Source organism: Mesocricetus auratus, unplaced genomic scaffold (assembly GCF_017639785.1).
Source record: "Mesocricetus auratus isolate SY011 unplaced genomic scaffold, BCM_Maur_2.0 Super-Scaffold_100042, whole genome shotgun sequence".
Taxonomy (NCBI): domain Eukaryota; kingdom Metazoa; phylum Chordata; class Mammalia; order Rodentia; family Cricetidae; genus Mesocricetus; species Mesocricetus auratus.
The window spans coordinates 131,527-157,044 of NW_024429219.1; the positions used below are offsets into that span (position 1 = coordinate 131,527).

The 25,518-nt window shown below is 50.5% G+C and overlaps 4 protein-coding genes across 11 annotated transcripts in view; 2 read left to right on the forward strand and 2 right to left on the reverse strand.

The window, feature by feature from the left end:
* Noc2l (NOC2 like nucleolar associated transcriptional repressor) overlaps positions 1–3,514 on the reverse strand; it is a 13,860-nt gene extending 10,346 nt beyond the window's left edge. The window contains exons 1-3 of the mRNA XM_005079208.4: positions 3,334–3,514; positions 1,358–1,557; positions 1,082–1,246 (exon numbers count right to left, since the gene is read on the reverse strand). Of these exons, the coding sequence (XP_005079265.1) occupies positions 1,082–1,246; positions 1,358–1,383 (191 nt within the window). The 5' untranslated portion in view covers positions 1,384–1,557; positions 3,334–3,514. The remainder of the gene's footprint in view (positions 1–1,081; positions 1,247–1,357; positions 1,558–3,333) is intronic.
* Positions 3,515–3,598: 84 nt separating this feature from the next.
* On the forward strand, positions 3,599–9,142 carry Klhl17 (kelch like family member 17). Of its 5 annotated transcripts, none has more exons than XM_021232527.2 (12): positions 3,599–3,829; positions 4,408–4,667; positions 4,754–4,875; positions 5,022–5,243; positions 5,721–5,837; positions 6,068–6,281; positions 6,531–6,675; positions 6,760–6,927; positions 7,324–7,393; positions 7,528–7,588; positions 7,814–7,995; positions 8,237–8,375. In XM_021232527.2, exons 1-11 carry the CDS (start codon positions 3,729–3,731, stop codon positions 7,945–7,947), a joined length of 1,614 nt encoding a protein of 537 aa, XP_021088186.1. In that variant the 5' UTR covers positions 3,599–3,728; the 3' UTR covers positions 7,948–7,995; positions 8,237–8,375. The 5 variants fall into 5 exon arrangements, with proteins under 5 accessions (XP_021088186.1, XP_040591005.1, XP_005079266.1 ...); XM_005079209.4 differs by having other exon boundaries at positions 3,601–3,829; positions 7,324–7,412; positions 7,528–7,601; positions 8,237–9,142; XM_021232526.2 differs by having other exon boundaries at positions 3,601–3,829; positions 7,350–7,393; positions 7,528–7,601; positions 8,237–9,142.
* A 109-nt stretch (positions 9,143–9,251) lies between these two features.
* On the forward strand, positions 9,252–19,206 carry Plekhn1 (pleckstrin homology domain containing N1). 4 transcript variants are annotated; one of them, XM_021232528.2, is made up of 16 exons: positions 9,252–10,071; positions 10,164–10,263; positions 13,223–13,369; positions 13,472–13,552; positions 13,633–13,705; positions 13,859–13,986; positions 14,071–14,184; positions 14,291–14,371; positions 14,989–15,064; positions 15,194–15,342; positions 15,463–15,603; positions 15,818–15,964; positions 16,120–16,260; positions 16,410–16,640; positions 16,830–16,878; positions 16,962–19,206. In XM_021232528.2, the coding sequence occupies exons 1-16, from the start codon at positions 9,989–9,991 to the stop codon at positions 17,063–17,065; spliced, it is 1,845 nt and encodes a 614-aa protein (XP_021088187.1). In that variant the 5' UTR covers positions 9,252–9,988; the 3' UTR covers positions 17,066–19,206. The 4 variants fall into 4 exon arrangements, 3 of the variants coding, with proteins under 3 accessions (XP_021088187.1, XP_021088188.1, XP_040591006.1); XM_021232529.2 differs by having other exon boundaries at positions 16,413–16,640; XR_005872913.1 differs by lacking the exon at positions 16,962–19,206 and having other exon boundaries at positions 16,502–16,640; positions 16,830–16,855.
* On the reverse strand, positions 17,577–23,076 carry Perm1 (PPARGC1 and ESRR induced regulator, muscle 1). The gene is made up of 4 exons (XM_021232524.2): positions 22,981–23,076; positions 19,708–22,203; positions 19,013–19,138; positions 17,577–18,771 (listed from the first exon to the last, which is right to left on the reverse strand). Exons 2-4 carry the CDS (start codon positions 21,917–21,919, stop codon positions 18,659–18,661), a joined length of 2,451 nt encoding a protein of 816 aa, XP_021088183.1. The 5' UTR covers positions 21,920–22,203; positions 22,981–23,076; the 3' UTR covers positions 17,577–18,658.
* Positions 23,077–25,518: the final 2,442 nt, after the last annotated feature.

The following is a 25,518-nucleotide window of genomic DNA, read 5'->3' on the forward strand; positions in this document are numbered from 1 at the left end:
GGCCAGTGGAAAACCAAAAGGGAAGGAGTGTTTTGTCCTTCCACACAGCCAGCTTGCCTGTTGCCTCAATGAGGCCATGATATGTTCCCTTCACAGTAGGTATCAATGACCAAGGGGGGGGGGATTTTTCAAAGATAAATCTCAGGCTCACCTGTCTTCATACTCACACACACACACACACACACACACACACACACACACACACACACACACACACACACCACCTCTGACATTGTTTCAACACAATCATTTTAAATTTAGCATATACTCAGAGCTTTCCCAGACCAGCTGTGCATACACCATGCTCAATCCATTGTTGTCAGTTGTTATTAGCTCCCTTACAGTAAACCTCCAAACTATGTGTGAGGTTCCCCTAAAAACTCTCCATTTCCAACCTTGAAAGCCAATCAAATTCTTCCAATCAAAACAACCAGAAACCCCCTTTTGTACATGTCATTTCACTGCTCAACCCTGAGATAGCTTCCCATTTTACCAAGAGATCTTACAGAATCAGACCCCCTCATTGTCACTCTGAACTCATCACTTACTACTTTGCTGGGTCTGTTGTTCTGCCACAGCCACAATCTACTCTAATTCCTTTGCAAACAGGCTGGCATTCCGTTTTCCCTTCCATCCATTGCACGTTTCCTCCAACACATGCTAACCACTGACTTATCCAGGATCAACTGCTTTTCTTGATTTAAAATAAAAGATCGCCGAGTGGTGTTGGCACACGCCTTTAAGCCCCAGCACTCGGGAGACAGAGAGAAGCGGATTTCTATGAGTTCAAGACTAGCCTGGTTTACAAGAGCTAGTTTCAGGACAGCCTCCAAAGTCACACAGAAACTGTCTCGAAAAACCAAAAAAAAAAAAAAAGTTCAAGGCCATCCTGGTCTACAGAGCTAGTTCCAGGACAACCAAGACTGTTGCACAGAGAAACCTGTCTCGAAAAAAAGTCTCCTACGCTGCCGGTCAACGCACGTCAACTCAAAGACGGCTGACCCATCAGCGCGGGAATCAAATGAAATGCTGGAAGCAGATCGCCGTGCGGCGAGGCAGAGGATTGGGGGCAGGCTCTCACCTCGGTGAGGGGGGCGTGTCCCGCTGCTCCCGGCTGGAGAAGACTCTTCGCTTTTTTTTCTCCCGCGCCGCAACCTCCAAGACGTTCTCCAGCTCCGACTCGGACTCGGACTCGGACTCAAAGCCGGAGGCCAAGAACTCGTCTACTGTCAGCTCTGCAAGTCGCCTGCGGGTTACATCAGGTCACGACTTCTGCCAGCCCTCTACCCTCACTTAGAAACAGAACCGTGGGAGTGAGCGCCTGCCGGGGACCAGGCGACCCACTAACTCAACTCACCTCCTGGAAGCGCGAGACACAGCCATGATGTTCAAAGCAGCGTGCGCTCCACTTCCGGGCCCAGAATGCCGCGCGCAGTCACTCTTCCTCTCGCGAGCCCCGCCCGTCCTACCAGGCTGGTGGCTTCAGGGTTCTCGTGCAGTACCGCTGGCGTACCCAGGCGGGAGGGTGTCTTCGTCCTCTTGGCGAAGGCGCGACTTCTGCAAGAATTCAGAGTGCAAGCTGACCGGTGCTCACAGCCCAATGCCTTCCATAAAACGATTCCCACCCGGGAAACACAAGGCTGGAAATCCGGACAGCCCTGCCTTCAACTCATCTGTATTGTTTGTGCAGTGCAGTGCCTATGACAGCAGGGTCTGCTATAGAAACAGTGCTTACAAATCAATACCAATTCTCGCCGGGCGTTGGTGGCACACGCCTTTAATCCCAGCACTCGGGAGGCAGAGGCAGGCGGATCTCTGTGAGTTCGAGGCCAGCCTGGTCTACACAAGAGCTAGTTCCAGGACAGCCTCCAAAGCTACAGAGAAACCCTGTCTCGAAAAACAAAAAACAAACAAACAAACAAACAAAAAAAAACAATACCAATTCTCACTAGAAGAGGCTCTAGTGAGGGAAAAAAAGGAAGGCATAAAAGGCAAAAACAGACACAGGCAGTTAAGCAAAAATCAGATGGGGCGGGAGAGATGGCTCAGCGATTAACAGCACTTGCTACTTTTGCAGAGGACCCAGGTTCAATTTCCAACACCCATATGGTGTCTCACAACTACCTGTAACTCCAGTTTAAAGACATCTGATGCCTTCTTTTGGCCTCCGTGAGTACTGCATAGGAATCACACACACAAACACATATACACACACACACACAGGAATAAATAGTTGTTTTGCTTTCTAGACAGGGTTTCTCTGTGTAGCCCAACCAAAATTTTATTTTATTTATTTATTTTATATATATAATTTTTTTTGGTTTTTTCGAGACAGGGTCTCTCTGTGGCTTTGGAGGCTGTCCTGGAACTCCCTTGGTAGTCCAGGCTGGTCTCGAATTTACAGAGATCTGCCTGTCTCTGCCTCCCGAGTGCTGGGATTAAAGGCGTGCACCACCAACGCCCGGCCCCAAAATTTTATTTTTAAAATTAACTAATTTTATTTTAAACCAGGGGCTTGCTGTGCAATGGTGGCAAAAGCCCTTTTTTTTTTTTTTTGGTTTTTTCGAGGCAGGGTTTCTCTGTATTGTTTTGGAGCCTGTCCTGGAACTCACTCGGTAGAACAGTCTGGTCTCGAACTCTAAGATCCTCCTGCCTCTGCCTCCCTAGTGCTGGGATTAAAGGCGTGCACCACCAATGCCTGGTGAGGTGGCACATGCCTTTAATCTCAGCACTTGGGGGGGGGGTGCAGGGACAGACCTGGTCTGCAGAGTGAGTTCAAATAAGCAAACAAGCAGAAGTACATAGGGGCTGGAGAGGTGAGTCCGTTTAAGAGCACTAGCTGCAACCAGGCGTTGGTGGTGCCCGCCTTTAATCCCAGCACTCAGGAGGCAGAAGCAGGCGGATCTCTGTGAGTTTGAGACCAGCTTGGTCTACAAAAGCTAGTTCCAGGACAGCCTCCAAAGCCACAGAGAAACCCTGTCTTGAAAAACAACAACAACAACAACAGCCACCCTTTCAGAGGACCCGCATCCACAGGGTGGTTCACAGCTGTCTGTAATTTGAGACCCATATCTGATGTTCTCTTCTGGTCTCCGCAGACACTGCATGAACACAGTTTATATAATATACAAACAGACAAAGCACCAATACACATAAAATAAAATTTTTTTAAATCAGAAGATACTTAATTTCTTGGTGAGCCTGGGTATGACAAGAAAGAATGCTGCTGTATCCATCTCGATGGATAACAACACCTGGCAAACCCTAACAGCCCCCATCCATCTAGTGCTCAAACATGTACGTGTAGGAAGGCTAAACCAGGAGGGAGGTTACCTTTCCACACGCTTGTGAAAGAGAGGCCTGAGGATAACACTCGAGGGTTTGCACACAGCGCGACCCCATTGAGATGGAGCTTTGTCAGTCACAGCAATATCTAGCAGGTAAGCGCTGGGATACCGGAACTTGAAGCTAACCCAGGCTCCAAACGCCGGCTTGGGAGCTCCTTGCGGCTCGCTAGTAAAGGGAGGTTGGCTGCACAACGATGACATTTACTTGGGGGGGGGGGCAGGTCCTGCAACCTTATTTGAAGCAAGGCGGGCGGCGCCGAGAAACAGGGGCTGCGGAGACCGGCCGGCGCCAGAGTGGACGCAGCGGCCAAGCAGTCTTCTTGCGGTCCGAATCAGTCACACTGTGTTCCACGGTCTGCCGCGGGTTTGGCTGCTGAAGTTATGCAGCCCCGTGGGGAGCGGCCTGCTGGCAGGACGCAGAGTCCAGAGCACAGCAGCCCGGGGCCCGGGCCTGAGGCGCCCCCGCCGCCCCAGCCGCCGGCGTGAGTCGGGTGGAGGCATGGAGGGAGGGATGGCGACCGGCAAACGGAGGTGCAGGGTCTCAGCCCTTTGGTACTCCGGCCCGTATTTGACAAGATCTGCAGAATGGGGCAGAAAGGGGCTGCTGCCAGGGCCGGGTGAGGTCAACCTGGTGAGTGGGATCCGGGGATTCACTACAGGGGGACAACGTTGGCCAACTACTCTCCAGCACCTACTGCACTCACAATGAGTGCTGAGGACACCGCTCCCTGGGAAATGCTTGCTTCTCCTGGAGCGTTAGAAGGAGCATGGAGTCCTAGGAGAGAGTAAGCAGAGGAAGAGGGGCAAGCGCCAGTTGGGATCAAGCTTAGGTTTAGGAAAGAATCTGCTCTGGCTTTAGGGAGGTTCCTTGACAGGAGAGAGAACTTGAGCCCTGGAAAGTGGCAGTGAGTGACAGGTTGGCCCTTGGTGGGCTATTGGTCCCTGATGACTGGACTGCTGGGAATAGGCTGCAGCTGCCTTGGCTGTGCCCAGAGTTCTCAAGGGTGGGTGAGTGGCTCCCTACAGTGTATAAACACTGACCTAGCCCTGCGGCCTGCAGCACTGAGGCAGAACGAGCTCGGCCCAGGCAGGCCCGGCCTGCAGCCCCCATGGAAGGTTCGATGCAATTGCTGAGCCGAGAGGGTCACAGTGTGGCACACAACTCGAAGCGGCACTACCACGATGCTTTTGTGGCGATGAGCCGTATGCGGCAGCGTGGCCTCCTGTGTGACATTGTCCTGCATGTGGCAGCCAAGGAGATCCGTGCTCATAAGGTGGTGTTGGCCTCCTGCAGCCCCTACTTCCACGCTATGTTCACAAGCAAGTACCACATACCTCAGTCTGGGCAGCCCTAGGGGGCTCTCTGCACATCTCAGGGCAGGCTACCTGACCCACTGTCCTCACAGATGAGATGAGTGAGAGCCGCCAGACACATGTGACGCTGCATGACATTGACCCGCAGGCCTTAGACCAACTGGTGCAGTTTGCATACACGGCTGAGATCGTGGTGGGCGAGGGCAATGTACAGGTGAGGCATGCCATTCCCACACCCATGTACCTCTGTGGTCTCCAGCCCTAGATCTGTGTAGCCTGGTCTCCCTGTACCTCTCCTCAATCGCCAGTTACTCTATGCTCCTCGGGGCCCCTTCTGCCTCACCCATCTTGGTGCCCCAGACTCTACTCCCAGCTGCCAGCCTTCTACAGTTGAATGGTGTCCGAGATGCCTGCTGCAAGTTCCTCCTGAGCCAGCTTGACCCTTCCAACTGCCTGGGCATCCGAGGATTTGCAGACACACACTCATGCAGTGACCTCCTCAAGGCAGCACACAGGTACGTGCTGCAGCACTTCGTGGATGTGGCCAAGACTGAGGAGTTCATGCTGTTGCCACTGAAGCAGGTAACCACTGAAGCAGGTAACATGCCAGTTTGAGCCCAGCCCATACCCTACATTGCCCAACCCAGCCCCTAAGTGCCAGTATTCTGCAATCTTCATTCTCAAGTTCCTGGTGCAAGTTTCACCCTATGATCCATTCCCTGCCCATCTGCTGCCAATCCTGTCCCACCTTCTGACTCCACCCAGTCATTTGCTTTAGATTCCTGTCTTTACCACACTCCAGGACCACAACTCCCCAGTCTCTGCTTCTATGTACCTAAGACTACTCAGGACCTAGGACACTCCTCCCCTCTCTACCCATCACCACCACCACTGGAATCAAAAATCTGTGAATCTTGACTCTGCTTTGTCCTTTGCTCTAAAAACATTAGTGTATGTTTGTGCATGCACATGCCCTCTGTCTGATACTCTCAGACACCTTCATGGTTTTCTGGGCCCTCCCCTACCCAGATGTCAGGTCTGAGGACCTCTCACCCCCAGGTACTGGAATTGGTCTCTAGTGATAGCCTGAACGTGCCCTCAGAGGAAGATGTCTATCGTGCAGTGCTGAGCTGGGTCAAACATGATGTAGACACTCGGAGGCAGCATGTACCAAGGGTAAGGCCAGGTCTTGGAGCTCCCATGGTGTCTAGGAGGGAATGTAGATAGCTAAGGTGTAATCATACTTATTGGAGTCCTTAGCATCTTCTATTCAGGGACTCCTTCTGGGTGATATAGGCACCTGTCTCAAGAACTAGTCATACAAGTGCTATAGGCACCTGAGGGGGTCTTAGCGCTGGGACAAGTATGCCCTAGGGTCTTGCCTTACTTGGCACCTCCTTCCCTAGCTGATGAAGTGTGTACGGCTGCCTCTGCTGAGCCGAGACTTCCTACTGGGCCATGTCGATGCTGAAAGCCTTGTGAGGCATCATCCTGACTGCAAGGATCTGCTCATTGAGGCTCTTAAGTTCCACCTGCTGCCTGAGCAGAGGGGTGTTCTGGGTACTAGCCGCACAAGACCCCGTCGCTGTGAGGGTGCTGGTCCTGTGCTCTTTGCTGTTGGTATGCTGAACTCCTTCTCCTTCCCATTCTTGCCCCAGACTATCTACCCCAACTCAGAATACAACAAAGTCCATTATATTTATGACCTGTGTATCTCAAAGACCTTTTTTGTATAGGGCACACCAGTGTGACCCAGACCCCATCTCTTCCCACCCCTGGAGCCTTCATGTCTTTGTGCTTGGGTTGCGCTAGAGCCCTCCTGCCTTGCCTTTCAGAGCTTCTTTACTTCCTTTGTCACCCACCTTCCAGGTGGTGGGAGCCTGTTTGCCATCCATGGAGACTGTGAAGCGTATGACACTAGAACTGACCGATGGCATGTGGTGGCCTCCATGTCCACACGTCGGGCCCGTGTAGGAGTCGCTGCTATTGGGAACCGACTGTATGCTGTGGGAGGGTAAGTGCAGAAGCTGAACAGAGGTCAAGGGTTTGTCACATACCTGCCAGGCCATCCTTGATCAGTAGTGGACTCTTCTCCTAGCTATGATGGAACCTCAGACCTGGCGACGGTGGAGTCCTATGACCCTGTGACGAATACATGGCAGCCCGAGGTGTCCATGGGCACAAGGCGAAGCTGCCTGGGTGTAGCTGCCCTGCATGGGCTTCTGTATGCAGCCGGCGGCTATGATGGGGCTTCCTGCCTCAACAGGTAGTAGTTTGGGTTAGGGCTCCAGTGGCCTTGCAAGGTTGCCTCATCAGCAGCAGATGAAGCTAGCTTCACTGTGAAGTCACATCTGGCCAAGAGTATGAGGTCCTGCCTAATCCAGACTACCAGGTCCCCAAGGCCTCTTCACCTCAGGCCACAGCATCAATGGGGCTTTGGTACCATTCTGCCCCTTTTTCTCTGGGTCCCACCCTCCAGTCCAAGCAGCCAGTAGCCTGTGCCCACCCACCACACTTTGCTATCTATTCAGTCTGTGATGACCAGCACAGGATTTCAACCACAGCCTTGGGCTAGAGGGCAGGGGAAGACAGGGACACAAGTCCTGGGAAAGGGTCTCTTGACTGTTGTAGTTGAACATCAGCATCATTCTGGTGCCCACAGTGCTGAACGATATGACCCACTGACAGGAACGTGGACATCCATTGCTGCCATGAGCACCCGGAGACGATATGTGCGTGTGGCCACACTTGGTGGGTGACAGGACCTGCATCCTGTGGTACCTGCTTTCCTGCCTAATCCCTTCCTACCCACCCCCAAAGCCCCTACACCCTGCAGGAGCTCCGTGGGTATATTGCCTTCCCACAGATGGGAACCTGTACGCCGTGGGTGGTTATGACAGCTCATCACACCTGGCTACCGTGGAGAAGTATGAGCCCCAGGTGCATAACGCACCCCTATCACAATTTCCTCCTCTCAAATGCTGGGTGGGGCATAATCCCATCTTCTGGTCACCTGTGCCAAACAAGGGGTCTGCTTTCGGTATCCCACCCCTGACCCTTAGATACCCAGCCAAGGGTAGAGTCTAAGTTGTCGGGGGGGGGGTTGGGTGCTTTGTTGGGTCTGCCTTCAGCCTGTCCCCTTGTCTCAACAGGTGAATTCATGGACGCCTGTGGCCTCCATGCTGAGCCGGCGCAGCTCAGCAGGAGTAGCAGTGCTGGAGGGTGCCCTGTATGTGGCAGGGGGCAACGATGGCACAAGCTGCCTCAACTCAGTGGAGAGATATAGCACCAAAGCTGGTGCCTGGGAGACTGTGGCACCCATGAATATCCGCAGGTGTATAAGGCCAGGGGTGGGTGGTGAGTGGTTCTGCCACTACATCTGGTTTACCCCAGGAGCCTTGCTCCAAGGGTTGTGTACACAGCACCTCAGCAGTGCAGCAGGCCCTTGGGTTCCTCCTGGGCACCTGGGGCTCCTTTCCTAGCCCTGTCCCTATGGTTCCTCCTTCTGTGCCCCACTCATTTGGCTTGTCTCTTGACTTGCCCCTTGGGCTTACTCTTGCCTACCCAACCCCCAGGAGCACACATGACCTGGTGGCCATGGACGGCTGGCTCTACGCTGTGGGGGGCAATGATGGCAGCTCCAGCCTCAACTCCATAGAGAAGTACAACCCAAGGACCAACAAGTGGGTGGCAGCATCCTGCATGTTCACAAGACGCAGCAGTGTGGGTGTGGCAGTGCTGGAGCTACTCAACTTCCCACCACCTTCCTCACCCACGCTGTCTGTGTCCTCTACCAGCCTCTGACACAAGTCAGACTACACAGAGGCCCTGCAGCCTCCCACATGCCTTAAACCCTATGGGGTGGCCCTTCCACCTCTGTCTCCTCCACCAAATTTTAGGGCAGATCACATACCCCACCAGGGATTTCCTGTTTCTTCTCTCTTGATCTCGTTATTCATTCGTCCTTGTTCATTTATTTGTGTACTGTTTGTTTACTCACTTATTTATCAACTACCTATTTATTGATGGATGAAAAGTGCTGCAGCTACCAGTTCACACATTTGCTGTCAAGAGTCAGCTCTCCTGCATGTAGGGGACCAAGGAGCCCTTCAGAGTGCCCTCTTGCCTGGCTCCCTTCATGGAGCAGCAGGGAATTCTGGGGGTGGATACTCACTGAAGGATGAACAACTCAGCTGGACTTTGTAAACAGTAGAGGGCAAAGCAACTGTCACAAGAGAAGACGAAAGGCTTTCTGAGAAGATGCAGCCCCTAGCCAGCGCTTTGCACATAGCACTTATCTGTCTCTACCAGGCACTGTCCCTGAAGCAGACTTCTTTCCTATGTCTTGTGTATACAGTGTGGTGTCTTTTCTGGATCTTCAGTGGAGCTGGGCACACAACATGCACTTAGATCCTACACAGCAATATGAGCCAACTTGAACAATAAACGTGTTTCTTGGGCTCCATGGGCCTCAAGCTGAATGTCCATCTCTGGCCCTCTTTGTACCCTCTGCTTGCAGGCCTACAGCACACCTTTGGTTCCCGTCTGGACTGCAACCAGACTCATGCTACATTAATGTCTGGGGCTGCAAAACAGCACTTTTGCATTCAAATGGAGCAGAGATTGGTTTATCTATTGACGAACATAGACGGGGTGTTATCCTGGTCCAGAGGATTCTATGCTCTAGGACCATGGGGTGCATGAGAAAGATAAGCCACCTACTTTCTCATTACTGTCTTAGAAACCTGGGAGGGCATTTGGTTAAGCCTTGGGAACCCTGACTTGGGTCTGGGTGGGGATTGGCCTAGGCAGGAGAAAACCTGGGGGAGGTTCTGGCCTCCCTTTATATGGTGTTGCACTTCTTGAGCAGCTGAGACTGAGCACACTCGCCCTATAGTCACCAATGACTCAGACCAGCTGGGATTCATGTGGAAACAGGATGTGTGTGCCCTGGCAGGGGAGTGGCAACTGGGAGGAAGAAACCCTGTGCTGATAGAACTCCATCATCTAGACACTTCCAGTCAGAACACAAGTAGACAGCATGTATGCAGACCAGACTCTCCTGGCCAGGCCTACACAGACTGCTGAGGTTAGGATCCCGGTCCAATCAAGAAATGTCTGCTCGGCCCCAAGGGCTTAGAACACCTGGGCCCTCACTGGAAGGTTTCCCTCAGAAAGGGGCCAATCCGGGCCCAGAGAGGACTCATCCAGCCCCAGGGTAGGGGCAGGACGCTGTATGGTCACGCCCACTGGCGGGAGGTGTTTGCAGACTGCCCCGAGGACCCAGACCTGTCGACCTGCTCAGACCAAGCTAGCAACTGCCATCCATGGGGAACAGCCACTGCGTCCCTCAGACCCCCAGGAGGCTACGGGCCTCCTTTTCCAGAAAGTCCTCGCTTAAGGGAAACAGGTGAGGGGTGTGGCCTGGCCTCAACGGAATAGGGTCTCCCTGGACCTGCTACCTGTGCCAGGCCTTGAGCCTCCGGTTTCCCTTGTTCCCAGAGAGGACAGCGCCAGGAAGCTGGCCGGCCTGTTCGGCACCGAGGCTAGGCCTGATGGGGACACCGCGGCTAACAAGATCTTCCACTACATCCCCGGGACGGTGAGCAGAGGGGCGTGTCTGTCTGGAGCGTTGTGGCACTGGGCCTGGAGTCTGAGTACAATTTTGTGCTTCTCCTGTATGATTGTGTGTGGCAAAGTGTGAGTGATAAAGTGGGCATCATATCTTCTAGCAACTCAGGGTCATCCCTGGGCAGCGTGAAGGGATTCAAATACAAAACAAGATGAGGAAGTTGATGCTGCCCCTCCCTGGGGAGCTCACCCTAAAGTCTAGGCTGAGAGTGAAACCAAGACCAGCACTGAGTCAGTGGTGAGCAGGCAGAGCCTGCTCGATCTGTCACACATCCAGGGGAACAGTGGCCACCCTCAACCTCCACTACCCTGATTTGAGTCTTGGTAGGCCCAACAACAGTGTGGGGGGTCACCTGGTAAATAGCATATGCAGGACTCAGTCCCCAAGTGTTACCCACCCTTGGCTGTTTCTAGTTATCTGCAGCTCACAGCTACCATGTTGCCAAATAGACAGGCACCCATCCCCATACAGCAAAGAGCCAGTTCAGAGTATCTATACACCTGTCATGAGACATCAGAGGGCTAACCATTCTGTGGGTCTAATGGCTAGCTGAGGGAAAAGACACCTTTCCCCTCCCCTTTTCCCAACTCTCTGGCAATACTTGGGAGGAGCCTGGGCTGCAGGTCTGACAGGAACACCTCCTACTATGCTATTCTTGAAGAACCACACCCACCCCAGTGGGCTAGGCTCTGTTATATGTGCAGCCTCTACCAGGGCTGGGTCAAGGCTCCCATCCTGTATTCTTGGGTGCTGCAGCTAATGTAAACTCCCAAATTATACCCTTCTCACTGGCTCCCAGGAAGCTAGGAAAATTGTATCACAGCCCCTCCTAGTCTCTGAGGTCCCAGGGGTCTCTGCAGGCAGGTGTCATCTTCAGAAACCTTGCTGCCTCAAAGAGATAGAGAGGAAGATGGGGCCTGAAGTGACCAAGGGTGTCATTCCTCCCTATGGCCACATCTCAGACCCTGACTCCCTCTAGTCAGGCCGAAGACATAATTCTGTGAGGGAGTCCCTAAGCTCTTGGGTAGTTGATGGAACACAGTAACTGAAAAGGGCAAAACATGACCCTCAGGAAGTGGGATAAGAGGGAGAGGCCCTAGGCAGGCATGGAACTAGTCCTCTTGTGCACTGTACCTGAGCTATGGAGTCTAGGTAGATTCTGCACCTGAGCTAGAATTGGCCCTATCATAACTCCAAGCTAAGCCCTCATGGGGACAGAACTTCAAGGCTGTTTAGGCACCAGGACCAGCTTTATAGCCCTTCCTATTCATGGCCTATTTTTCAGTGTCATCCAAATCAGTTTCCACAGTGGGTGTGGGTGCAGGCAGCCCCGCCCAGAGCCAGTGAGGATGGAAGCTGTTTTTATCTGTTCACATTCCTAGACCTGCACTAGAGGTAGCTCAACTTGGCCAGTGCACAGCAGCCCATGCAGGTGGTCTTGGGCTGCTTCCAAAGGCAACATAACCCCTCTCCTAAGCCTGTGGCTCACAGCTTACTCCAGGCTGTCATTACCCATACCTACCTGATCTCTAATATGATATAGAGGAATCTTCCAAGACTGGCTAAGAGTTGGTGCAGATGTTTTATTTTTTATTTATTTATTTTTGGTTTTTCGAGTCAGGGTTTCTCTGTATTGTTTTGGAGGCTGTCCTGGAACTGGCTCTGTAGACCAGGCTGGCCTCAAACTCACAGAGATCTGCCTGCCTCTGCCTCCCGAGTGCTAGGATTAAAGGTTTGTGCCACCAACACCGGCAAGTTGGTGCAGATGTTGAGTCTACCTCTCTCCCTGGCTCTCAGCACATCCCAGGTCATGTCCTAGGTTATGTGGAATCAGCAGTAAATAAAATACAACATGACTCCTGTTCTTACCTTCCATTCCTATGTCAAAGTCAAAACAAACGAGAATTTTGAATAAGTCAGACTAAATCAGTACTAGTGAAAATCAAAGACTAAAATTTTAGGGCATCCAGAAGGAAGGTAAAATCTGAGCAAAGCCTTGAAGGGGGTGAAATGAGGAGTTAAGGCTGAGTGGTTACAGCAGAAAAACACACATGGAAAGGTGAGACACACGTGTGCCTTATGGAGTGGGAAAAGGAAGGAGAGGACTTGGCCCCAAGTCCAGTCATAAGAACTCCTCAGACCATTGCCAGTGCTTTATATTCTACTATAAGATCGGTCCTATGTACATGGTAAGCTGGGACACTAGCATAGACTCACAAAAGCTGACTAGTATCTCTTTGCAATTCCAAGTTCACAGACATCATGTTGGTGACTCAATTTGGGCAATGTTGGGATTATTTACATCAAAGAAATTAGCAAATATTACAAGCTAGAACTCTAGTTTGTTTATTTTTCTTAGAACCAGGTTAAAAAATTGCCAGTTGCCACTGGACACGAGCATTATCTCATCCTCATAATATACCCCAGAATTCTTAGACAAATCTGGGAGTGTTGAATGACCAAAGTCAAGTTACCCAGAATAAGAAGCAATGAAGATAAGAACTGAACCTAGCCGGGCGGTGGTGGCGCACGCCTTTAATCCCAGCACTCGGGAGGCAGAGGCAGGTGGATCTCTGTGAGTTCGAGGCTGGGCTGGACCGACAGCCTTGAAAACAATACAGAGAAACCCTGTCTGGTAAAAAACAAAAAAAAAAAAAAAAAAAAAAAAAAACGGAACCTACTATGTACCAACCTCAGTCTGTACCACAGAGCAGATAGCTCTGACTGTGAAGAGTCATAGGTATTTGTGTGATTACCTTTTCATATGAAGAGGCTTAGGTGTGTGTGGGGTATGCATGTATGTGTATGTTCTTGATGAATGTATTCTGTGACCGTGCATGGACAGATCAGAACTGTATGCAGCAGCTGTGTGTATATTACCTGGGGATCTGCCCCCATCTGGTCCCTCTCCTGAGCCCTGCTCCTCCAGGATATTCCGGGCATGGAAAATCAGCCAGAAAATCTGGAACAGCCATTCCTGAGTGTATTCAAAAAGGGGTGGCGGAGGACACCTGTGAGGAACCTGGGCAAGGTTGTGCACTATTCCAAGGTCCAGCTGCGATTCCAGCACAGCCAGGTAGGAGCCACAAAAGGTTGCGGAATGCTTGGGGACCAACATCTATGTTACCCTGGGACTGTCCTCCCAGCCTCTGAGACTAGTGGCCTTGCTCTCCCCTAGGACATTAGTGACTGCTATCTAGAGCTATTCCCCTCCCACCTGTACTTCCAAGCCCATGGTTCTGAAGGACTTACATTCCAGGTGAGTGGTTTAGACAGGGGGAGGGAGTAGCTCTGTTCTTTAGGAATCCCTGCAGCCCCTCCTATACTGTCCTGTGGCAGGGGCTGCTACCACTGACAGAATTGAGCATCTGCACGATTGATGGGTCCAGAGAGCATGCCTTCCAGATTACAGGTGTGTGGAGAGTGCTGACCTGGCCACTACTGGACCAGGACCCCTGGACCTGGCCTTGGAGGTCTACTTGGAAGCCTTGGAGAGGAGACTTTCCTGTGGGCTTCTGGGAGCTCTAAGCTTTGCCCCTAGCCCACTTGACTCTTCTGCCCCCAGGCCCACTGCCTGCCCCGCTCCTTGTTCTCTGCCATAGTGAAGCTGAGCTCAGCCACTGGCTTTACCACCTGGAGAAGCAAATGGCTCTCTTGGGGGGTCTGCAACGCTGCCACTCAGCACCCCCTCAGGTCAGTAGCAGGAACCTGTAAGTCCTTCCCCAATCTAGACTCTCTCTCTGATCTGCCTTTGACCTACTCCTTCCTCCTCCCCAGAGTCCTCTGGTGGATGACCTCCCCTGGACACGGCTATGGAGAACATCCAGGTGTGATTCCATGGGTAGTGCAATCTGTGCCTCACGTGTCAAGCTGCAGCATCTGCCCTCTCAGGTAGGTGTGAAAAAACATTAGGTGCAATGAGATAGGGAAGGATACAGTAGCAGGTAAGGCTGGACTCTAGGTACCCAATCTGACTCTATCCTTTGACCCCTTACAGGAGCAGTGGGACCGGATTCTGGTACTATACCCAGCATCCCTGGCCATCTTCTCTGAGGAGTCAGATGGACTTAGTTTTAAGGTTGGCCCTCTTCATATATACCTTCCCTTAAAGGTGCCCTTTGTGGGGTGGGAGTGAAGACTCGGAAACCTGTATTTCAGGGCTTGTTGGGACAGAGCACAGGGCTCCACCCATCTGGCCCCACTGCCCTGGTCAATCTGGTCTCTGCTCTGGCACAGAGGAGGAGTCTCCACCCTCTACATCCCTCTCATCCTAGAGGGATGTCACTAATCCTAGAGTGGGTGGAATGGAACAGGCTACTTCTTGGAATACCTGGTACATGCTTCCCCTTGTCTCTGAGCACCTCCCATGCATCCTGTTTGTGTGTGTTTGTGGGGGAAGGACCCAAAGAATGATACTGGTGTGTACTCACAGTCACTTAAAAACACACCAAGGGGATTTCCCTGACAGGGACCGATCCCTCTAAGTATCTGTCTACAACTGGCATCGGCTGAAGAACCAACAGGAGGTAATGTGGAGATGTCCAGAACAAACAAAGCTGCCTAGCCTTTCTCAGAGTGTCATCCTCAGTGCTAGGTGGCCTGAGTTTCCAGCCCAGCTCTGAAGGGCAGGATGGGAGGATATGGCTAGGAAGAGACTGAGATGACACACGTAAATACCTAGTCCCCACTCTACAGGGGGAGCTTCCACTAAGTGCCATCCATATCAACCTAGAAGAGAAGGAAAAGGAGATTCGCTCCTTTCTCATTGAAGGTAGGATCATACCCAGAATCTACCTACTCTCTGACTGGATTTCTAGTAGGGTTAAGTATGGTAGATGCTCCAACTCTTTGCTGGGGTCTCTGTGGGGTAAGGGATGTACCTCACATGTCTGTGTGCTAGGCCGCCTCATCAACACCATCCGTGTGGTATGTGCCAGTTATGAGGATTACAGTCAATGGCTGCTGTGCCTCCGGACTGTCTCTCATAGAGATGGGGCCCACCTGCTGCCTGGCCCAGAGAATTTCCCAGGACTACATGGACCCACACAGGTGAGGGGTCAGTGAGGTCCCTATAACTCAGGTGTTACAAACTAGGGACCAGAAGGGTATGTCCAAGCAGGGACAGATAAGTAGACAGATCCAGCCACTCCCTTTACCTCTACTGCTTAGGTTGTGGGTAGAGGCCGAGGTTCACTATCTTCCAATGGACGAAACAGCTGGAAATTAGAGTGTCCAGTGCTCCCCACCAGCCAATCCCTCCCTGAATCCTCAGTGCCAGCCACCATAGGCTTCCCTTCCCAGCCTGCACCTGTAAGTACCTAAAGGAATGACATGGGATGGGGGTAAGAAAACACAAGACTTCTGTCTTCTGGGGAGCCTAGATCTCACTGTCCCACAGTGACCTTGGACCATAGTTTGCCAGGAAGGGCACTTGAACTGAAGGAGCCTTCATACAGCCTCATAGAAGAATGTGTGGGGGGAAAAAGCCCTAGAAATCTTTCTGGGTGATTCTTGGTGTCCACAGAAACAGACCAACTCTAACTGTGCCAGCACTGGCCGAAAGAAGATAGAGCTGAAGCACAGTGGCAGTAGCCAGTCTCCCAGGGGCAAATCTCGAAGGGAAGTATCTGGCTCAGCTGTCCCACCGCCCCTGCACCTGGACCTAACCAAGGTGAGCCCACCATATACCATGACCCCAGGCCACTATCCCTTTTGCTTCTACTTTCTTGTTTGTCTAGTTGGAACACACAGAGACCACATGTTCTGAGAACAGAGGTTCTTGCTGCATCTAACTGAGGGAACATGTATATCTCCTTCTTCCTGTAGATGAGTGTACAGGACCTAGACAATGGTCCAGAGGCTCAGGACCACCCTTTGGATATTCCACACTCCCCGCTCTATGCTGATCCCTACACACCACCAGCTACATCCCACCGCAAGATTACAGACCTCCAAGGCCTAGATGAGGTCAGTGCTCTACTAGGTGGATATGCTACAGTGAGATCAGGAGATGTCAGAAGCCTGGTGACTATGAAGGGAGAGTGTTTCTGGGCAAGGGATCCCTAGACTTCATAGTGGTCCCAGACCAGGGCTTCAGGTAATACACATTTTCCCAGCAGTTCCTCTGTGCGATGCAGACATCACCTGGACCTGAGCTATCAAGCCCGTTCCCCTCAGTCTCCGTGTCTGTGCCTGTCTCTGACTCCAGCTCTGGAATCTCCAGCTCCCCTAGGCCTCTGGGCTCCCACTTGCTCTCCAAGAAAGGTGCCATGCAGTCCAGAGCTTCCCAGAGACACCGGGGTTCCATCAAGAACAGGGAGCCACAGCCTTCAGACCTCCCTCAGCTTGTAAGTCACATCCTCCACTCGGATGTGGAGGCCTCAGGATCAGGGGCTGTTGGGTAGAGGGTTCTAGGACTCCAAGGAGAAAAGCAGAATATGGGGCAGGGAGAAATCAGGCACAGAGACAGTGTAGACAGACAGGAAGCTGGGGGCTGATCTGTGCTGGCTTTAAGACTTGTGTTTTGGGCCTCCCAGGTCACCTCTACCAGAGAAAGTACACCCAGTTCCCTGCCACCTCTCCCAGGTGAGTAAGGGTCTTCTCTCCTTAGGGAAGGGGTGCTACTTCCTAAAGGCTGATGCCTGACTTGTTTCTGACATCTCTACTAGATGAGGGGGCTTCTGTCTGGAACAAGACTTCCTCTCCCTCCCACCAGAAGTGGCCACAGCTTAGGAAAACTCCAGCGGAGATGGGACTCATCCAGTGGATCTAATGGGCCCCAGGTGGGCTGCTTCTCAGAAACACCACCAGCTAGCACCAACCTGGATAAGAATATGTAGCCATACCAGTCCTTTAACCTACATTAAATCCACTAGGTCCTAACCTGCAGGTTAAGGATATCTCTAGAACTCTGAGAATAGAAGCACCTCTCACCAAGCTCTAGTTCCTTGGCTTTAGCAGCTAGAGCAACTAAGAGAAGGTGACTCTTCCTAGGAACAAACCAGTGAGGGAAATCAGTGAGATCCTGGATATCCCCAGGGGTTATACCTCTAGGGAAGAAAGAATGGAAGTGCTAGAGCAGATCCTTACTTAGAGGTGGGGAACAGCATGAGTATGAAATCAGAGCACTGAAAAAGCCAGGTTGTCAAATTCAGCATGTGAAGTCAGAGAACATGAGGGTCAGAGATCAATAGGATGAGAGCTATCACAAGAAGCAAAGGAGTATAACAAGATCCAGTACTGTTGGGTGCATCGGATAAGGCTGACCAGAAAGACTAACACCATAAACAAGAAAGATATTTTATTGGTGCTGTGTCCCAGTGTTCCCCTCTGAACAGCCAGAGTACCCCACCATCCTAAGGACCTTCGTGTACTGTCTTCACTATGCCACCTCAGTCCCCTCACCTACCTTCCCACTCTACAACTTCTCTTAGCCTTGGCTTCATTCATGCTCCCCATAGTATCAGGAAACAATCCTTCCACAGGATGCTATCAAATTCTATGCATATCCTGTCCAGGGCTCTTGGAAAAGATCCAACCCTGCCCCACAGATCCCATATTGCAGGGGCCTCAGAAGCCACCCCTAGAACAGTGGTTCTCAAGCTGTGGGTTGCAACCCCCTTGGCAAACCTCTAGCTCCAAAAATATTGATATTATGATTCATAACAGTAGCAAAATTACAGTTATGAAGTCACAATAAAAATAATTTGATGGTTGGGGGTCACTATGACATTAGGAACTGTATTAAAGGGTTTCAACATTAGGAAGGTTGAGAACCACTATTCTAGAACATATTCATAGACTCAGGCCAGGCCTAGGAAACTTGTGGCTGTGGTGCCTCAGGGATCAGGGCCTTGGAGACCTTTGTCAGCCAAAGTCTGCCTTTCAATAGGGCAAAATTCTTGCACTGCCTCCCTCTAGCTATGAAGGCACTTAGTAGCCTCTTGGCCTAGACTTATTGTAGAGTCCTCTTCTGCTGCTTGTCCTTTATTTATGACTAGACAAAATGCAAGGTGCCCAATTAAGTTAGATTTCAGATAACAACAAAAACTTTCTTATACGAGTACATCTCAAGAACTTCATGTAAATTCAAATACAGCTATGTGCCCTGTGGTTTTTACTTGCAAATCTGAAGCCCTATTACCCAGATCCTGAATCTCAACCCTCTGAGGTATGGAAAATGAACTTGGCCTTAGCCACTGGCTGGACCCTTAGGTTGAGCCCAAGTAAGTCAGCACCAAGGATACTGGCTCCTTCCTAGATGCCTCAGAAGACAGGGATTAAAGGATGGAGAGAAGAGCAACATCTTGTCCTTGTCACCTGGGTTAATTCCCATGTCCCATGCTTCACCAGGCCAGCCTGGCTCCTAGCAACTTGGACTTGAGTTGCAACTGGGTCTTGGTCTGCCATTATGCCCTCTCCCAACCTGACGGCGGAAGTAGCGGATAGCAGAGATGGTGCCAATGTTGGCCAGCAAGACTGTAAGAGAGACACAAGATATCCTGAATGCCAGCTCTGGCTTCTCACTACCGTCTGCCTACATAACCCAGCCTTCAAATGACAGTATGTTGGAAGTAGGTTAGCAATGACAAAAGCAAGGTCAAATACAGCCTGAACCTCCCGTGTACCCTTCACCCCTGCTGGCCCAGCAGATGTAGTAAACAACTATAGCCCCTAGATCTTCTAAGCACAACACCCTCTATCCCCAGGACCTCCAAACCTGTTTTCCAAGCATCTGGGGCATGTAGGTCAGAGGTTCTCACAGCCCAAGTGGCAAAGGCAACAAACACCAGGCACATGTCATTTTGACTGAATGTAAATGAAGTAAAAGGACTTCGTAGCTCTCCTAAGAAAGAAAAGTACATTAGATGCTCCTCTCTGAGATATGCCTAACATTAAATGCCATCTGTCTTAGACAAATGTGTTGAGTCAGATCTTCCACATGACTTCTCTTCCTTAGGACACTGGATAACATGTATCACAGTTGAGTCAGAACAATTTGGGTGATTTGCCTTTAGGGTCTTCTCTTCTCTGGTCTGTGAAATAGTTTCCAGAGGGGAGAGGAAATATTTTTCCACAGTGCCTCAATCAGCCTGGCCTGAGTGGGAATGTGCCCCTAGTACCTAGAAACTGGAGGAAAGTTCCTGATGGCACCTAGGGCTGGACTTAGGGCAGTGGCCAGTGTCAAAGCCAAAACCCTGGTGTCTGGCCTCAGCAGCCCCCATCTTGACTGTGTCCTGGGGTATCTTAGGAACTTACCCTTCCCTCACGTAGATCCCAGAGCATGCAAGAACACATAACATACAAACAGATGACCAGGATCATTCCTGCCCCTCCCCCATATCCTCTTGGCCTGACTCCATAGACAGTATGTTCCCAGGACCTGGATGGGGCTAGGACCTGATCAACACCTACCTGCCTCTCTGATTGCCAAGCTAAGATGATCTGCTGTAACTGGAACAGGCTTGGAGTATGCCTCAGACCCTAAGAGTTCTGAGGTCTGCGGTTGGATATGGGTGGTTGGTGGCTGTCTGTTCCCAAATCCTTCCTCAGTAAAAAAGTGTTCATAGACCTCAGGGATGGAGATAGGCACTAAGTCTCCAGGGGGAACAGGTGCCACAGCCTCTGCTCTTGGGGATGGGACTGGGGAGTGTCCCCTCTGACTACTTGACCTTTGGACTCTGCTGTCCCGAAAAAAGAACTCGCATGTGTCAGGCCACTGGACTTCATCCAGGGCTTGGCTGGCTGCTGCCTCATCCTCTACATCTTCATCTTCTTCCTCAATGGTGTCACAGAAGAAGAACTCATAGGCTTCAGGGAGAGTCACTGCATAGCAGCTTCCAGGCTCAGGTTCTGCTGAGACAGAGGATACAGGAGGAGGCAGGTGCTTGAGGATCCGAGGCTGGGGGAGTCGGGGCCCAACAGCCACAGCATCCCAGGCTGCAGATCCCCCACGGCTCCCTGATGCTGTCCTGGGACCTGGGGGCCAGTCTGGGGTTAGGAAGGGTGGGCTTGTAGGTTCTCCTGATCCTGATTCTTCATGGCTGGGTACAGCCATGGAGAATCGTACTTTCTTCTTCTTGGGGGCTTGGACAGGACCTGGGCAAGGCTCTCCTGAGGAGTATCCTGAGGACCCTGCTGAGAGCTGTCCTACTGGCTTCTCAAAGTATCCTCCAAGAGGCACAGTCATGTCTGTATCCACCATGGCAGTTTCAGCCTGGGAAACAGGGGATAAGGAAGGCATAGCAGGTATAGATACACTCTCTTCAGACTCAGTCTTTGAAACAGAGTGAGGCAGATCTGTACAAAGCATAACCACTGAGGCAGGCATAGAGGGATAAACTTCTGGCTTGATCTCTGAGCCTGCTGCAGATAGGTCCTCATGCAGTCCAGGTATGTGATCAGGTGCAAACTTAGCTTTATCCAGTTGAGACATGGAGGCAGGTGTAAACAAATCCATGTCATGGTCAGAGGCAGGTGTAGACTGATTTGTATTAGGTTGACATTTGAAGGCAAGTGTGGACAAAGTCATATCAGATGTGGAGACATGTGGAGACAAATCTGTGTCAGATTGAGGCTTGGAGGCAGGTTTAGACAAAGCCATGTAGGGTTGAGGCATGGACGCATGTGTAGAAAGAGACACATTTGGTGTGGCCATGGAGACATCTGGATGAGCTTCCTGGACAGGTTTGGATATCATGTGTGGCACAGCTCTGGGTGTCTTTCGGATCTGCTCTGTATCTTCTTCAGTTATTATAACAGGTGTAGACAGATCCAAGCCTGGCTCTTGTCTGTCCATCTGTCCAGGGATACTAGAGCCATGTTCAGAAGCACCTGCAGAGTCTGACTGTGCAGGCTCTTGTCTATCCATCTGTCCAGGGATACTAGAGCCATGTTCAGAAGCACCTGCGGAGTCTGACTGTGGTTTATCCTGCTGGTCTTTCGAGATTAATGTCCCAGACACAAGAACCTCCTTGGGCCTGGTCTCCATAAGCTGTGGGGAGCTCATCTGAACAGCAGCAGATCCTAGAGATCCAGAGCACTTGCCCCCCTTGGAACCCATACCACGCCTCTTCTTACGACCAGGGTTCCGCAGTGGAGTTTCAAGGTTGTCAGGGGCACTCTGAGGCATGGCACTGTGGCCAGGGTCAGGGCTATGAGAGGCCTCACCAGAAGAGCTGGGAGCAGGACCCTGCAAAAGCCTCTGCATCTTGTCCCTGAAAGTTGTTGACCCCGGGAAGGACAAGGTCTGGCCAGGACAGACACTGTCTGAGCCGAGGAACAGTAGAGCTTCTGACTGTGTGGACGTGCTGGCTACCTGATGACTGGCATCCAGAGCCAGGACAGGCTCACACTGAGACCTGCTGACCAGCTGCTGAGCAGTCACGTCCTCCAACTCACAGCCCTGTTGTCTCCTCCCCTGGGGAGCCAGCTGCCCAGTGAAGAGGGGTGGGGGCCGAGGGGGGCTGCTTCCACTGTCACTTCCTATGTCACTTCCAATATCGCTGGACAAGAGCTCGTCACCAGAGGCCAGGCCAGCCTGCAAGAGGCCACACTCATCAGCAGTGGCTGCGAACTCAGCCCACTCTCGGTCACTGAGCTGGACACTATACTGGAAGTTGTCCATTGCACATCAGAAGAGGTGCTGGAGTGACAGCAAGATTTTGGGCCAGGCAGGATCTTCACAAATCCAGGCTCCATGCACTAAGTAGTACACATTGCTATTACCCTGCCTGACCTCATAGCACCTGCCCCCTCCCTGGCAGTCCATTTCCATCTGGAGAAACCACAGGACAGACTCTGCTTCTTCCAGATTCTTCTAATTCATTCTTCTGAGTTAGAAATCTACTTCAGTTCCTCCTATTTTCAATTTAACTCCAAATAACTTTACCATGGCACATTGTCACAGTCCTAAAATGAAATATAATTTTATTATATATTATTATAATTATATATATATATATTAGTGAAGTAAATGAAAGACCAGGTTAGTCATGTTTGAATGGTGTTCCCTCACATGTCTGAGATCTTTCAATAAGATTGACTTCCCTTTTAAACCTCTATGTATAGTGGTCTGAATCAAAGACCACCCATCAGAGGTCAATTCCCTCTGACAGTCATCCCTAGCCTCTCCAGTCATCACTATTGGCAGCTAACCATAGAAGAGGATCTATAGTATCCATAGGTGACTAGCCTTCTGGATGATGACCTTCCACCAGCCTTGGCTGGAACAGGTTTTCTGAGCTTACCAAGGTCATGTTGGTACTGACCAGAGACTGTTCAAAACTTTGTAAGAGGAGCCCAGGCCAAAGGTCACAGAACTTACATGAGCCCCTCTGAGTCCCAGAAATCTGTTCTGGCTGTCCTCAAGGTCTGTATGGCCATCTAGTCCTGCCCAACTATCCAAGGCCCCATTTTGCCCTATCTCAGTGAACCAAGATAACCAGAGCTAGCCAAGGCCTCCAGCAACTGTCCCCTAAAAGGGCTCCTCTTGGGACCTTGGCCTGCTATGTCTAGAATGAGGAGAGTAGATGGTCACTATGACTGGTACAATCCTGAATGAGAAAAGTTACTGGGGTCTTCCTAGCTACCAGTCCTTCTCCTCTCTCTAGCCTCTGGAGAGGCCATGGTAAAGCTTTCCTGCCATTAGTACCCCTAGACAGAAGCAAGGGGCTAAGCGTATCCTACCTGGTTCTCAGCAGCCAGCTGGACAGTGGAGGTATACGTCTAGAAGTCTGTCCCCGGGCTGCATGGTGCTAGGCTTCTAAATGCAAGCTCCGCCCCTCCTGCCAAAAATACCCTGTCCCTGGGATCACTTATGACTCGTGCCAGTCTCAGAGCCAAGCCACAAATAGATGGCATTTGAGGGACCTCCAACAATATGAAGGACATTTTCCTGGTGTAGGGCCAGCACTGGGAGCTGGCATCAGCTAAGGTCACATCAGAGAATACTGCCCTATGATCAGCACCATGCAGATCCCCCTTCCCAAGAAGAAGAAAACCTGTACTTCCAGCTAATTGTGAGACTTCAGTCCCATCCTACCTACCACTTATAAGTCTCTAACCCAACCTTGCAGACAACATTGCCAATCTAGATCTGACATCCAAGGCTCTTGGGAGCCTCCTGGGTGTTGCTAAATCTGCCATTGCAATTAGAAGAAAGAGGGTGAGTTCATTGCTCTTGTGTAAGGCTCCTTAGATTAGCATGGACCCTGGGCCTCAAAAAAAAAAAAAAAAAAAAGGATTGACCAGGGTCAAGGGAACAAAGTGCAGTCAGTGGAGGGAAAAAATGTATTTGGTGGATAGTCCTAAGACAGGGTGGCCACTCTACCTCAAGAAGAAATGGGCAGAGCAACCAGCATCAGTCTTCAAGAAAAAAGCCCATTCTCCCACTCTCACGTAACTATGAATCTTCTTGGTGAGAGGTTGGGAACAGATGTTTGTCCAAGGGAAAGAATCTGTACTTCATTTCATGTTAGGCAGGAAGATGTGTTCATAACACAGCTATCTTGTAGAGGCTGTAGTTATATATAGCGACAAAATCCTGCTCAGTAGGCACAACAGGTGAGTTGACAAAAGGAAGGATGGCCTTCAGGGTCTTTGGTCAGGGATAAAAAGGCACCCTACCAGGCAGAAAAGGACAAAGCTTTGCCTGAAATGCCCCTGAATGCCATGAGAGGGCAGCAAAATTCTACTGTTAGCCAGACCAAGGGTTCCAGCTAGCTTCATAATTTGGGTGTCCCCAGGATTTCCCACTCTCCCAAGACAGACTAGAGTAGGATAGGGGTTTCTCAGTCTTCTAAAAGGCTTTTTATGAAGCTATGTAGCTCCTTTCAAACCACTGACTACAGACAGGCTCCAAAAGTAAGGGCTGGGCCAGCAATATGGCTCAAGAGATACTTGTTGCCAAGCTTACAATCTGAGTTTGATTCCTGGAACCCACATGGTCAAAGGAAAGAATCAACTCCTTCCTGCATGTTGTTGTCTTCTTACACACACACACACACACACACACACACACACACACACACACACACCTGAAGAGATAAATGAATAAATACATAAATGTGGTTTCAACTTTAAAAAAAAAAGATTTATTTTTATGTGCATGTTCACACAGAGGCCAAAAGAGGTCACTGGCTCCTTTGGAACTGGAGTTATAGGCCTGCCCACATGAGTTCTGCTCAGGTCCCCAAGAAGAGCACTGAGTCATCTCTCCAGCCCCTGCTTTTGTTGTTGTTTTTGTTTCATTTGTTGTTTTCAGACAGGGTCTCTCTGTGTAGCATTGCCTGCCCTGGAAATTTAGACCAGGATGGCCTTAAACTCAGAGATCCATTTGTGTCTGCTATAGCCAATTTCAGGACAACCAAAGCTACATAATGAGACCTTGTCTCAAAAAAAAGTTTTTTAAAAATTACATTACATAATAAATTAAATAAAATAGTCTTACAGAGCTTAACACAGCATAAACTGCAAATATTTAAAGTATACACTGCTAGATTTTGATACAGGTATTCAGCAAGGATGTCAATCTCCAGAGAGCCAATAGCCTGTCACCCAGAGCCAATTTATGTCGTGGTGATTCTTTCCTTGCCTCCCCTCAAGGCACCATTGCCAGTTTTCTGTCACTATGAAGTGGGTCACCTTGCCCAGAAGTTTATATAAATGCAATCATATGTTGTGGCAATCTTTCTGGAATAAGCACTCTGACATCAATGAAAGAAGAAGAGAGATTATTCACCAGTAGACGGAAGCCATGATAGCTCCTGGAAAGCCTGGTATCAGATTCAGTTTGCATTCCTATTTTATACTGTAAACCCACAATATAAAGCAAGCAAGCAAGCAAAAATTTTTGTTTGTTTGTTTTGGTTTGGGGACAGGGTTTCTCTGAATAGTTTTGGAGCCTGTCCTGGCGCTCACTCTGTAGACCAGGTTGGCCTCGAACTCACATAGATCCATCTGCCTCTGCCTCCCAAGTGCTAGGGTTAAAGGCATGTATTGCCACCACAGGGCCAGCCACAAGCAAGATTTACAGAAGCACACTGACAGCAAATTGTTAAGGACAACAATCCAATGCTTCAGCTATTTCTTCAAGTCATTCTGTTCCAAGTAGCAAGTGAAGTCATTCTTGGCAAACAGGAGATACAAGCGGAACTTTAAGTAAATCACTAAATCAGTATTGAATAACTGGTCGTTTTTACCTTATTGTACTACATATACAGTGTG